General features: G+C 40.5%; 1 protein-coding gene across 2 annotated transcripts in view; it reads left to right on the top strand.

Moving 5' to 3' along the window:
• Nucleotides 1–15,337, top strand: part of Ubxn4 (UBX domain protein 4) — a 37,081-nt gene that overhangs the window by 19,132 nt on the left and 2,612 nt on the right. The window contains exons 9-12 of one of the 2 annotated variants that reach the window (XM_048443758.3): nt 552–676; nt 7,605–7,707; nt 10,969–11,100; nt 13,201–13,403. In XM_048443758.3, coding sequence (XP_048299715.1) covers nt 552–676; nt 7,605–7,707; nt 10,969–11,100; nt 13,201–13,403 — 563 coding nt within the window. The remainder of the gene's footprint in view (nt 1–551; nt 677–7,604; nt 7,708–10,968; nt 11,101–13,200; nt 13,404–15,337) is intronic. The other variant, XM_048443759.3, reaches the window with a different exon arrangement.

Below are 15,337 nucleotides of genomic sequence, written 5' to 3'. Positions count from 1 at the left end.
GCAGTTGCTTTTCTTTTTTTTTCTTTTTTAGATTTCTTTTTATTGTGTATAAGTGTTTTACGTATGTATGTGTACTGTATGCATGCAGTGCTCATATGGGCTAGGAGAGGATGTTGGGTCCCCTGGGACAGGAGTTACAGAAGTTTGTTAGCTGCTATGTGGATGCTAGGACTCTGCATCCTCTGGAAGAACTGTCAGTGTGCTGAACCACTGGGCCATGACAAGCTCAGCAGCTGCTTTTTAAATTAACCTATTGTATACATATCTAAATAGTGTTTATTCCTCTGACCATTCAACAAACACTCATTAAACATCACCTTTGTGTCATACTTTGTTCCTGGCTATGGAGGCAGTTCCTTTTTTTCAAACAACTCAGATTCTTGACACTTGCCTAAATGAAGAAAACAAACCAAAAAAACCCTCAGATCTTAAATGTGTAAAGTCTGCGCATGAACCTAAGGAATTTCATATATTGTGTTTATCCCTTGTGTTTATAAACATGTAGGCTCTGACAGCAAGAAGTAATGTATCTAATGGTGTTTCCTTCAAAGGATCGTGCAGAGAGAGCTGCTCGTTTTGCAAAGACGAAGGAAGTAGAGGCTGCCAAAGCTGCTGCCTTGCTGGCCAGACAGGCAGAAGCAGAAGTCAAGAGGGAGTCTTCTGCTCGAGACAGAAGGTACCTCTTGCTTTATAAATGTCGCCCAGAAATAGCCATGTGTCTTTGCTGGTTTGTTTGTTTGTTTGTTTTTATTAGTTATTTTGAACAGATTCTCCCAGATTGCCCTGGCTAACCTGAAACTGTTTATGTAGACCAGCTGGCCTTGAACTCACTGACATCAAACTGCCTCCGCCTCCAAACTGCTGGGTATAAAGGCATGGATCACCAAGCCCAGCTCCTGGTTAGGATTTATGTGGTTTTTTGATATTGGATAATTGCTAACTTTCATAATCAGATATTAATGACCTCGTGTGGTGGTACACTTGGAAGGCAGACAGATCTCTCTTCTGAGTTTGAGGCTAGCCTGATCTACATAGTGAGTTCCAGGCTAGCCAGGACTACAGGGTGAGACCCTGTCTCAAAAATACACTTTTTTAAACTTTTGATTTCTCAGAAGGGCTGGGGAAATGGCTCAGAGGTTAGGTGAGAGCATTTGCTGATCTGGCAGAGAATCTGAGTTCAGTTTCTAACACCCACATCAAGTAGCTTAAAAACCACCTATAGCAACTCTTGCTCCAGAGGATCTAACACCTTCTTCCTGCTTCCAAGGGCATCTATACTTATTGACATACATTGACACAGACATACACTGACACATATACATGAATAAAAACACAATAAATCTCAAAAATAAAGAGAATTCAACTTACTTAGAAATTGCAGTAAAGACGGGCGATGGTGGTGCACGCCTTGAATTCCAGCACTCAGGAGGCAGAGGCAGGTGGATCTCTGTGAGTTCGAGGTCAGCCTGGTCTACAAGAGCTAGTTCCAGGACAGGCCCCAAAACTACACTGAGAAACCCTGCTTCGAAAAACAAAATAAAGCAAAACAAAAATTGCAGTAAAAAAGTATGTTAAATCAGCCAGGCAATGGTGGGGCACGCCTTTAAAATCCCAGCACTCAGGAGGAAGTGGCAGGCGGATCTCTTAAGTTCTGGACCAGCCTGGTCTTCAAGGCATAGTTCCAGGACAGGCACTAAAACTACATAGAGAAACCCTGTCTTGAAAAAACAAAAACTAAAAGATACTGCTTTTTAAATATTAAATGTAGAAAGGAGCAGCGGGCCACGTCCCGCCACCTGGCTCCTGTCTAGCTTACCCCCCCAAATAATTACATGGAAACTGTATTCATTTAAACACTGCCTGGCCCATTATCTGTAGCCTCTTATTGGCTAACTCTTACATCTTGACTGACCCATATCTAATAATCTGTATGCCACCATGAGGTCGTGGCTTACCAGGAAGATTCTAACCTGCGTCTGTCTCAGAGAGGAGAGTCATGGCGACTGCCTCACTGCCTTCTTCCTCCCAGCATTCTGTTCTGTCTTCCCCGCCTACCTATATTCTTACCTATCAGGCCAAGCAGTTTTCTTTATTAATTAACCAATGAGAGTAACACATAGACTGATGACCCTCCTCCATCATTTCCCCTTTTTCTGTTTAAACAAAAAAGAAAGGCTTTAACCTTAACATAGTAAAATTACATATAACAAAACAGTTATAAAGCAAGAATTACAGTTACAATATTTATATCTACTTTATCTTTTATCATAACTGAGGAAAACTATAACTATCTATCCATTCTTCAACTCCATCAAAGACTCCAGAAGGATATAATATTACCTAAGCAAACAAGAAATAAGCAACTTTCAAATCCTAGAAATGACAGAGACATCTCGCTTCCTGGATAGTCACCCAAAGTTCCTCTGTACCGTTGGGCATCCATCTGCAGCCTTCAGGCCCATAGTTTCAGTAGACATTTCCATGAAGCAGGAACTTTTAAAGGCAGTTCAGTCACTATCTGCTGTGTCCTGCAGAATGTCTCGCAGACTCTTTCATGAATCAGGAACCCCAAAAGACCATCTCACCTTTAGGCAAGTTCAGCAGTCCTCTCTCTGCGGGTTCTTTGTGTCCAGTTTATGCATCAGTCCAGGCAAGAGCAGTTTCTTGCCCAAATAGAGCCTCTTCGATGCCCATCTTCTTCTTGAAGTAGATTGATGCTGCCAGGAGCAGACATGTCCCATTATCATGAAAAACCCTTAGTTATTAAAACATTTAAAATGCCATATTCTGTAGTCTTTGAAAGCTATGAAGAATGCCTGTCTGATTGAAATATATCTCTATATATCTAGAAAATCTAACTAACATGACTATAAGCTTGATTATTATCGATGATTATCCATTAACAACCTATATTTCCTAATTATACATTACATTTTTAAATGAACTACACAATCACAATACCTTAATCAAGACCAGAAATACATATAAATATAACAAAATTGACCTTAAAATACATAGCAAAGCAAATTATTCATATCTATACCATATCTCCCTTTAAATGTAAAAGAACATTTATAAACAATGTTTGGGAATGTGGACGTAGTTATTTCTCTCCAAACTTCTTCCTGCTTTATAGGGACATTGTTAATCAGGTCTTTTATGGTGTATCCTTGGTGCCAGGTTCATCTCAGTTGACAGTTGAGTGAAGTAATTTTTTGAGGGTGTTCAAAGCAACCTTTCAGGAGGGCGTGGTCTGTCATACCGTATTGGGATAGAAGCAATCCACAGGGTCTCATCCTCCATGAAAACAAAAGAAGGACCTCCTTTCCAAAGCATCATATTCTTAGACCCAAATTCTGAAGTCATTATACCCTTATGATATCCATTCTGGTTTAGCTTGGCAGCCCATATAATGAAATGTCTTTCTGTACTTAGCTCCTTCACAGTCAAAAATTTTAAAGAAAACACAATGTACATAATCCAGACTCTCTGTGAATTTTCCATTTTTACGTGGCTTATTTTTATTTATTTCTTTTAATCTATAACTATCTGTACTCTGTCTCTTTAAAGACTTTACCTTTTTTTTAAAGGCATTAACTTTATTCTCTATATTCCTTTCCTTCTCTCTCCCAAGTCTACGTACACTCATCCAATACTGTGACCCATTTAGAGGTCTTTTATGTCTGAATCTGTCCTATTGTCAATCTGTAATTTTTTACTATCTAGGAGCATTTCTTAAAATATTAAGCACTTCTTAAAAACTTAGTTGTGCCATGTAGAGGTAATATGGTACCGCCTATTTCCTGCCCAGTCTAAAGCTTAACTGCACTGTTAATATGATAATTATGATAGTTCCTGCCTGAGATCAGCACAGTTCAGCATGGCGGAGCTGAGCCGCTCCTGCCTCAGAGCCATTTTGCGCCCCTGAGCCAAGCACAGTTCCAGGCACACAGCAGTCCACATTGCCATCAAGCAAGCCATAGCACTCTACTCCAAATGCTCCATTCAAAAGGTCTGTCGTCTGCAGGAGCCAGACAGAGATTGTGATGGCGGCACAGCCCAGAAACTGGTATTTCAAAACTGCCACATTCTAGTAGACCTGATCCCACTGCTTACTCAGGCAGGAAGAGCCAAGCCATGGGCATGGTCTCAGCTACTTTGTTCCCGACCCCAAGTGGGCACACAAACGTCTGGTCCCAGAAATGCTCCATAGCTGGAGTTTGCACCGGCAGCACAGCCCAGGAAGCTGCGTTTTAAAATGGCTGGCGCGGCTTTTTTTTTTTTCTGCCACTGTTCCTGAATCAGGAAATCTCCCTACAGCACGCCCTAGCAAACAGCAAAAAAGCTGTGTTAAAATCCCCCCCCCCTTTTTTTTACGTCCTCTCAGGTTTTTAAGTGGACTTAGTTACCACGTTGGGCACCAATCTGTAGAAGGAGCGACGGATTGCGTTCCCGCTGCCCAGCTCCCAGCTACTTTATACCCAAAATAATTACATGGAAACTGTATTCTTTTAATCACTGCCTGGCCCATTACCTTCAGCCTCTTATTGGCTAACTCTCACATATTGATTCAACCCATTTCTAATAATCTGTATCTCACCACGAGGTCGTGGCTTACCAGGAAAGATTCAGCATGTCTGACTTGGCAGCTTCATGGCAGGCAGCTCTCTGACTCTGCTTCTTTGTCCCAGCATTCTGTTCTGTCTACTCCACCCACCTAAGGGCTGGCCTATCAAAAACACCAAAGCAGTCTCTTTATTAACCAATGAAAGTAACACATAGACAGATGACCCTCCTTCATCAATTAAATATACTGTTTTTTAAATATTTGATAAATTTAGCAACAGTATAAGTCTTTAAGAGTAAAAAAAAGATTATTGAAAAAATTATAACCAGAATCCATGGGGAGGCATTCTGTTCTGTCCTCAGAAGTCATAGTATTTAGATGGTCACACTTGGAGCTGCAGAGATGGCTTATCAGTTAAGAAAGGTCACTGTGTGATCATAAGGATCTGAGTTTAGATCCCAGCACTCATGTAACAAGCCCGGAGTCCACCAAATGTCCAACCCAGCTCCAATCACGGAGCAGACAGGAGATGGCCTACACTGGCTGACTTCCAGGCTAGCTGAGACCGTACAGGCCCCAGGTCCAAAGGACTAGGTGGAGAGTGACAGAAGACACCCTGTGCCTTCTTCTGGCCTCTGTGAAGGTGTGCGTGCAGACATGTTTGCATATGCTCTCCACAGACACGTACAAATTAAACCTTTCTCTTCTTTTAATCTCAAAAGCAACTTCCAAGGGTGAGAGATGATGTTGGCTGGGTGCCTTGAAGCTACAGTCAAGGCAGCTCCCAACCCTGGCGGCTGGAACCAAACTCAGGTCCTCTGCAAGAGCAGTGAGTTCTCTTAACTGCTGAGCCATCTCTCCATTCCTAATTTTACAGAATTATTAATCTTGAAATTTATAAGGTGATGTGGGATTTTCCTTTGTATGTTGTGAATATGTTTTATTACCATTGGTTAAAGAAAAGCTGCTTTGGCCTATGGCAGGGCAGAATAGAGCTAGGCAGGGAAACTAAACTGAATATAGAGAGAAAGAAGGCAAAGTCAGGCAGGTGCCATGTAGCTTCTGAATGAGAAAGACACAAGAACTTTACCAATAGACCACAGCCTCGTGATAATACACAGATTAATAGAAACGAGTTAATTTAAGATGTAGGAGCTAGCTTAGCAATACACCTAAGCTATTGGCCAAACAGTGTTTTGGCCATTAGCCAATTCTAACCCTTGGTAATTTCAATCAAGAACACAGCAAGTTTGAGGGCTGTTTGGGTTATATATGAAGTTCCAGACCAACCTGGGCTACATAGCAAAACTATCTCACAAAAAGAAACAATACAAAAGATTGCATATTATACCACCTAAGGTAGTTCTGTTTTAAAAGACAATAAAAGTTTGCACATGATGGCCCCATGCCTTTAATCCTAACACTCAGAAGCAGAGGCAAACTTGTCTCTAAATTCAAGGTCAGAACAACAAGTGCTAGGCAGGATCTACACAATGAGACTGAACAAAGTCCAATAAAGACAGTAACAAGTGTTGGTGAGGAGGAAGAGAATTTGGAGCCTCTCTACATTATGAATGGGCAATAAAATGGTGAAGCCATTTTAGAAAACAATTTCGTAATTACTCAGGATATTAAACAAGGAGTTACCAGGTGGCCCAGCACTCACTCTTAGATATATATCAGAGTGGGTTGTTGTGGTTAGGGTTACTATTACTGTGATGAAACACCATGATCAAGGAAGTTGGGGAATAAAGGGTTTGTTTTATACTTCCACATCACAGTCTATTATCAGAGGAAGTCAGGACAGGAACTCAAGCAGGACAGGAACCTGGACACAGGAGCTGAAGCAGAGGCCATGGATAGGTGCAATTTACTGACTTGCTCACTATGGCTTGCTCAGCCTGCTCACTCATAGAATTCAGGACCATTCTTCCCAGGTATGGCACCACCCAAAATGAATTGGGTCCTCTCAAATTGGTCTCTAATTGACAAAATGTTTTGCAGCTGGATTTTAAGCAGACATTTGTCCAATTGATGCTTTTTCCTCTGATGACTCTAGCTGGTATCAAGTTAACATAAAACCAGCCAATACAAGGATTCATAATATGTCCACAAAAAAAGCCTGTCCATAAACTTTAATGGTATTCAAAAAAGCTACAATGTGATAAAATTTATCAGTTTAGGAGGAGAATCACCAATAAAAGAATCAAGAGCTTACAGAGCATTTGATGAATTTTTGATTACATAATACTGCATGAAATATATATAATATTTTTTTAGATAATAGTTTCTGACTACGTGAACCAGTTAATGGTTGCTAGGGCCTGGGAAAGGAAACAAGAGTGATTACTAATATGCTCAGGGTTATTTTGGGAAGTCATAAAATACTCTACTCCTTCCTGTGATAGCTACATGGCTCTGTTTATTTTTTTTTTATTGTTTCAATTTTTTAACATTTATTTTGGTCCTGGGTTGGGTGTTATGTGTGTTCCATGGAGTCCATGTGAATGTAAACAACAGCTTTCAGGAATTAGTTCTCTCCTTCTTCCATAGAGGAAGGGTCTTAGGGGTTGAACTTAAGTCATCTCACCAGGCCCTTGTTTTGATTTTGAGACCAGGTTTCACTGGGGACATATTTAGCCCAGGCTTGCCTCTAACCGGGGATCCTCCTGTGATAGGATTGCAAGTTGATAGGCTTGCATGGCAAGTACTTTACCTGCTGGGCCATCTTGGCCACCTCAAAACATCATTTCTACTTTCAACTGCATTTAAGGAGAAAGAAAGATCAAAAAGAAGGGAGGGAGGGAGGGAAGGAAGGAAGGAAGGAAAGACAGACGGACGGACTATTTATGGGGGTGGGAGCAGCATGCCAAGATTCATGCGTGGGGTCAGATGACGGCTTAAGGGTTCTCTCCTTTCACCATGGGAGCAAGATCATATCATCAAGCTGGGGTGCAAGTGTCCTGGTCTATCTCAGCGGCCTTTGTCTGGTGGTGAATGACACTGACTGCAGCTTGACTGTTTTCTTTTTTCATAGCACCGTTGCAAGAATTCAGTTCCGGCTGCCTGACGGCTCTTCCTTTACAAGTCAGTTTCCTTCTGATGCTCCGTTAGAAGAAGCAAGGCAGTTCGCTGCACAGGTGAGTTCATAAAGACAGATGTGTGGGCTATTAAGATCTTGCAGGAGAGGTTCCAAAGCAGAAGAATGGCAGGAAATAGACTGAGGTGGCGGGAGTTCTGACTTGTATTATACATGATGACAGTGTGCAGCAGGCTCAGGAACCCTCCTTTAGCATGCTTAATAAACAAGAGCAGTGAAAAGCCAATGGTCTCCTAGTCACTGAAAGGAAGTGGGTTCTCTTTGATTTCTCATGGGTGATTAGTGTTTAGCCGTTTTTCTGTTTGCCAATCGAAAGATCAGGAATTTACTTTAAAAGTGTGGGCTTACTCAAAATCTAAGTGGCACATGAAATTTGATGACATTACAAGTTAGGTAGGAGCAGTTTCTAGTACTTTTTATTCCATTAGTCCTGAGTAAATGGATCCTGGTTACAAATCATCCTTTAGGATTTAAGCTTTGTATGTACAGTATGGTTCTCATAACTTCAAGGTTAATATTAGAAAGTTGGCTGCGTTTTCTTGGATGCAGCTAACTTCCTTGGTTGGAGTTTCTTTTCTAGTTCTTTCTTTAGGGCTGTGTTTGTGGATAGGTATTGTTTAAGTTTTATTTTCTCATGGAATATCTTAGTGATAGGCCATGCTTTGTTGGCACCCATGGGAGTCCTACCCCCTTCTGAACAGATGTGGAGGAGGGGTGGATTGCGTGGATTGGTAGAGGGAGACAAGAAGGGGTGGGAAAAGGGGGTGTGAAGCTGCTATCAGGATGTAAAATAATTGGGAATTTTAAATTAATGAAAAGAAATACAGGGACCCCATGGATGGGTATTTTACAATATATTCATATAGTCATAAAGAAAATTTAGCTCTATTATTAAAACATAAGTTTAATGACTAAAATAATGTTGGGATATTGGGTTCAGACCTTTTCACCAAACTACTCAAATAGTCTTTCCATCATGTTGAGTTACAAGAGGACAGTGATGCCTCAGTGCAGCAGAATTCAACTCAGATGGTCGTTCATTGCTCTGATGTCCTGAGGACCCCATAAGGCTCCTCTGTTTTGTTTTAGTATCCAAATGGTTTAAGAAAACTTTTAACATCTAACACATGACCCCTGTCTTGCTTTATTCTGACTGCTATAGGTAAATGGAGGCTGTGTGGGAAAAAGAACCTTCTGTGGACCAGCTGGATGACTCATGGATTAAAAGTGCTTACTGCCATGCCTGACCACTTGATTTAGGTTCCAGGGAGAGAACTGACTTTTCAAGTTGTCCTGTGACCCCCCACACGTGTGCTGTGGTGTGCATATGTCCCCCTACCTCCCACATAGTATTGCAAAACAAATATCAAAGTAGCAGCTGTGCAGTCAAGTCTAACAACAGCTGGGGTCTTAACTAGCCTTTGGAAAACTTAGGCTAATGACTCACCAACATTTGTACTGTTATCAGTTTTTCTTATAAAATATTTGAAATGGTTTGGCGTACAGATTGAGATCATGTCTCCAAATACATACATTTTTTTAAAAAAATGACAATGACCATTATTTCCATTAATGCAAACCCCATTTCAGAATTCTATAGATACCATTTTTCATGTTTTTATTTATAACTGTTGTATGTGTCTGATGTTTGAGTGTAGGTGTGTGTATGAATGTGGGCATACATGTTTGTTGTAATCAACTTTCTTAGTGGGTTCCAAGAGTCAAACTCAAGTTACCAGACTTTTATGACAATAGTCAGTACACATAAAATAAAAATTATTACATTTTAAGAGAACTTCCATTTCATCCTGAGATATAAATGACTCACACTATACATATAATTTCAGGTTCAGGAACTTATACTGCAATGGGGTCTCACTGTTACCATCAGAAGAGGCTGGCCTTGAACTCGTTACATAGACCAAGCTGGCTTTGAACTCAGATATCTTCCTGCCCCTACTATCAAGCCCAGCTTAAAAAAAAGAAAAGAAAAAGTTTTTTTTAAGATTTATTCATTTATTTATTTATTATATTTACAATGTTCTGCCTGCACGTATGCCTGCCTGACTGAATAGAGCACCAGATCTCACTATAGATAGTTTATGAGCCACATGTGGTTGCTGGGAATTGAACTCAGGACCTCTGGAAGAACAGCCAGTGCTCTTAACCTCTGAGCCATCTCTCCAGCCCCCAAAAAGAAAAACTTTTTAGCTGGGCATGGTGGCATGCTTCTTTGATCCCAGCACCTGAGAGGTAGAGGCAGGCAGATTTCTGTGATTGCAAGTCTAGTCCCTGCAGATAGATAGATAGATAGATAGATAAATAGATAGATAGATAGATAGATAGATAGATAGATAGATAGATAGATAGATAAAGCAAAGTATGGGTCCATTCCAGGCAGTGATGGTATATGCCTTTAATCCTTGTAGTCTACAGAGTGAGTTCTAGGATAGGTTCCAAAAGCTCTAGGATAGGTTCCAAAAGCTACAGAGAAACCCTGTCTCAAAATAAACAAACGAAAACAAAACAAATCCATAGATCTTTCCATGTTCCTTTACAAAGATAAAATTCAGTCCTAGCACAGAGAAGCTTTAGTGGGACAGGTATCTTTTAAAGAGTTTTTTACAGCATTTAATTTATGCGGGAAGTGGGGGAGGCATGTGCACACCACAGCACATGTGTGGGGTCATAGAACAACTTGAAAAGTCAGTTCTCTCCTGGGACTTAACTCAAGTGGTCAGGCATGGCAGCAAGCACTTTTAATCCATGAGCCGTCCAGCTGGTTCACAGAAGAAGGTTCTTTTTCCCACACAGCCTCCATTTACCTGCAGCAGTTGGAATAAAGCAAGATGCTGGAAAAATCCTTCAGCCAATGGCCTTTGATAGGCCATGGCCTTAGGTACTATAAAAACAGATCCCTGCCCTCTTGGCTGCTCGATTCAGTTTCAGTTTCCCACTCATGCAAAGGACTGTAGATCCGTGAGTCTACCCCTAAATAAAGAACCCTTTATTATACTCCATTCTGAGCTAGTGTGGGACTACTTTATTGTAATTGCCAACAGCAAGATAATGGTCATACTGTAGATGTTAAAAGATTTTTTAAACCATTTGGATTTAGTATGTCCCAACTACTTTTTAAAACAGTTTTTTCTTAAGAGGTTTTTGAATTTATGTCTAATTAAACTTTTTAAATTAAGACATTTTCTTACAGTCATTTTAGAATCAAAAATGATGCAGATTGTTAGTGCCTTACTTTTTAAAGGCAGCTTTTTAAAGGTTTACATCCACTTCTCTATTCCAGACTGTTGGCAACACTTACGGTAATTTTTCGCTAGCAACTATGTTTCCCAGGAGGGAGTTCACCAGAGAAGACTATAAGAGGAAGCTGCTGGATCTGGAGCTCGCCCCCAGTGCCTCAGTGGTGCTGTTGCCAGTATGCACACAGTTCTGGGTTCTGCTCTTTGGGTTTTCTGTCTGTTCTATTCTTGGTCATTGCTTAGAATTGTTGGAAGAGAAAAAAGGCTGTGGGCAATTAAAATACAAAATTGAATCAATTTATAGTACATTTATTCTTTGTTTTAGAAATTTGCAATGCTAATGTTTTGTGAGACTTTGAGTTTTCTTTTATTATTAAATTTGTTTTTTTTAAAAAAATCATCTTTTCCCACTTTACATACATGTGAGGCTTTGAATTTTCAACTGTTTTGTATGCAGAAAAATTTACAGAAGAAAACAAATATTGTGTTGTTTCCTCTGTGAACTCTTAGCCTATGACTAGACTGTCTAGCACAGTAAAAATATATGTATGACAAAAAATTAGATTTAATTATTCAAGTATAGCATGCTCTTTTGGGGGGGGGAGGGTCTTTTTGTGTTATAGAGATCATTGTATAGACTAGGCTGACCTTGAACTCAAAGAGGTCTTCCTGCCTCTTCCTCTGAGTGCCAGGACTAAACATGTGTGCCACTACACCCAGTAAGTTTAGTACTTTCATCTCTCAAGGAGAAAAGAGGGTCAGAAAGCTAAGATGTTGCCAGGGTCCTACCTGAGGTGTCACCTGAGTTTTTATGTCCTGGTCAGTATAGTTTTTCCTACTCTAAACTTGAGCCGCCAGCACACTTGAAACAGCCGTGCCATCAGAATTCATGGTATTTGCTGGATTTTAAATCTTAATCTTTTACTTACTTACTTTTCTTTGGTTTTGTTTTTTTAAAAAGCCTTTCTCTTTTAATTAGTGAGACTTTTATTATCAAAGTTGTTAATTTTATTGCCAAAGTTTACTTTTCTTAGAAACAGTTGGTTCAGAGCTAGAGAAATGGCTTGGCAGTTAAGAGCAGGTACTGTGGGGACTCGAGAGATGGCGTAGTAGTTAAGAGCACAGACTGCTCTTCCAGAGGACCCAGGTTCAACTCATAGTAACTCCGGTTCCAGAATACCCAACACCCTCATGCAGGCAAAACACCAGTGCATATACATTTTTAAAACACAAAAGAGAAGGTGCTGCTCTCCTAGAGGACACAGGTTAAGTTTCCTGAAAACACGGAGCAGCTCTGTAACTTTGGATCCTGTCCTGGAACCCAATCTTATCTACCAGGCTGGCCTCCAACTAACAGAAATCTGCCTGATTCTGCCTCCCAAGTGCTGGGATTAAAGACGAGCGCCACCACTGCCCAGCCCAGATGTCTTTTTCTGATTCACTGGGCACAAGGCACACGTGTAGTAGACATATATAGTATATAGGCAAAACAGGCAAGAAAAGAAGACTATTCTTTTTTTTTTTTTGAGTTGATTCATCCAAGTGTGGTGGCACACCCCCTTAGTTATAGCATGTGGGAGGCAGAAAGAGGTGGATCTCTCGAGTTGAAGACCAGCCTGGTTCACATACTAAGTTCCTGGCTAGTGTGGGTTATATTGTGAGACCTTGTCTCAAAACATAAATAGGGGCTGAAGAGCTGGCTCAACTGTTAAGAGCACTTGCTGCTTTTGCTAAAGACCCAATTTTGGTTCCTAGTGTTCACATGGTGGCTCACAACTGTCTATATATCCAGTTCCAGGGGATCTCATGCCCTTTTCTTACTTCTGTGGGCTTATGCACACAAGTGATGCACATACATACATTCAAGCATACACATACACATAAAATTATTTAATTGCTTTCTAAAAAGTAAAAACAGTTCGGTGTGATGATATATGCCTTTCATTCCAGTACTTGGGTGGCAGAGTCAGAGGCAGGCAGATCTTTGTGAGTTTAAGGCCAGTCTGGTCTACAGAGTGAATTCTAGGACAGCCAGGACTACAAAGTGAGGCCCATCTCAAAAAATAGAAAGAAACAAAGGCAGGTAGCTCTAGGAGTCCACCTAAGTTCATGGGACATGGAAATCAGTAAAGATGATCATTTTCACTTTCTTGGATTGAGACAGTAGAGTCTCATTTCCAGATAAAAGAAGCATCTAAGACCCATGTGGGATTCAGTTGTACTGATACAGTCTTTACTTGCTTGTTTGTTTATTTATTTATTTATTTACTTTCTAGGCAGGACGACCAGCCACATCTATTGTCCACTCTTCCAGTAGAGACATTTGGACATTGCTGGGGACGGTGCTTTATCCATTCCTGGCCATATGGAGACTAATTAGCAACTTTTTATTTAGTAATCCTCCTCCTGCACAGACTTCAGCAAGAGCCACATCCTCAGAGCCTTCAAACCCTATGTCATCCAGCAAGTCAGAGAAAAGGTATATGTTCTTGTTTTTTTTCTGGTGGTAAAATACCCAGGTCATGTCCAATAGATCTCTTACTCCCTGGTGCTAGAAAAGCAATGTTGCCTCTTTTTCCCCTGTTCACTGAACTCTCTTTATTCCATCATTACTAATACAGGTTTTCCTCCCATGTATGTAATTTATTTTTTGCTAGCCTTGTTTTTCTGTTGTCATTCATTTGTTTTTAAGATGAGGTCTCACTGTGTTGCCCTGACTGGTCTGGAACTTATGTAGATCAGATTGATCTGTTCCTTCTCCTTTCTATTTTTCAAGTGCTAGGGTTAAAGGTTTGTGCCACCTCACCTGGCCTTCTTGTTAGCCATATTTTGCTTAATACAATGGCACTGGTTGCTTATAGTCTTGCATAATTTTTTCCTTTTTTTCGAACTATAATTTTTATTATTTTTCTTTTACATATCAATCTCAGTTTCCCCTCCCTCCTCTCCTCCTACTCCCCAACCTTCCTCCAACCCTAGCCCCCTTCCGCTCCTCAGAGAGGGTAAGGCCTTCCCCTAAGTCTGTTTCAGTACCTCATTGAGCTTGCATAGTTTCTCTGCAGGAATCTGAAAATAGAGAATTTTAATCTGAGTTTTCTTTGATCTACTGGCTGATTTCCTTATTTGAGTCACTCAGAAGAAAATCACACTGAAAAAACTAAGTACACCCTTGAATATGATGCTTCTAAGCCAGATTTATCAGGGTGCATAGTAATCTCTGGCACTTGAGAGCCTGGTGGGTGGGCAGGTGAGGTTGTGGATCATGAATTTGAATCCTTTCTAGGTTACACATTGAAACCTTGAGCCAAACAGAAGATGAAAAACAAGAACAGAAAAAAAATGTTGCCTTCAGACTTGATTCTTTAACCAAGAGGCCTTATTTTCATCACAGATCAAAGATTTTGTTATACAGACCGTACTGATAGCCCATACTCTGATGGCATATTCTAAATAGGTTGAAGAAAGTATTATCCAGAAGGTGAGGGTATACCACCATCTAACAATGCTTATTCTTGTTAAACACACTCCATTAGCATTTGTCTTGCAGGGGTTGAGGTGTTTTGAGATGCAGGGTTTCATACAGCTCAGGCTGACTTCTTAACTACTTGTCTATAACCTTGAACTCCTGATCCTCTTGCCTCCATTTTCCAAGTACTAGGGTTACAGCTACTCCCCACTACGCTCCCACTCCTCTTGGACCTATAATAGACATTGTAGCAAATCTGTCAGCCCTGGAAGCCATTGCTCTGCTGTCTGGGCACTTAGTCCAATGTTTCACTGATTCTGTGGGTGGTGATTTATATAAATGAATCCTGTGATTAGCTGATATGGCATTTATCTTGAGTGTCAGGCAATAGATCAATAATATCCTTAATCTTCCTGAAGAGTAGGTAGAAATATTTAATTCTGTATACTATAGTATGGAATAGGATGCCATGTGAACTGTTGAAACTTTCTCAGGTGAGTGGACTTGAGGCAGAGGGTAGAGTGTGTGTGTATGAGAAAGGGTGAGGCTTTATGTTCCGCTGTTTTTACACTTTCCGTTGCTAATAAAATTCTTTAAACTTGCTGGGTGGTAGTGGCGGCCGCATACACCTTTAATCCCAATGCTTGGGAGGCACAGGCAGTCAGTCAGATAGATTTTTCTGAATTCAAGGCCAGCATGGTCTACAGGACAGCCTACAAAGAGAAACCCTGTTTCAAAAAAACAAACAAAAAAATTCTTTAAACTTAAGACTCTTTACTTCCTGTTTGGAATAAGGAAGTCCTATGTGTTCTTGGCTGTAAGTTACTGGGAAAAGTTTTGAAAGGATTGCAAATGACTGACCATTTCTATATGTTAAGGTTCAGCTGCAGCTTTATGTAGCTTCTAGGGTGATCTCAGAGGTAGATGTTAGTGTTTGTGTCAGCTTG

The sequence above is a fragment of the Myodes glareolus genome, chromosome 5, assembly GCF_982192425.1.
Source record: "Myodes glareolus chromosome 5, mMyoGla1.1, whole genome shotgun sequence".
NCBI lineage: Eukaryota > Metazoa > Chordata > Mammalia > Rodentia > Cricetidae > Myodes > Myodes glareolus.
The sequence above is the reverse complement of the archived record's forward strand: the minus strand, read 5'-3'. Positions and strand labels throughout refer to the sequence as shown.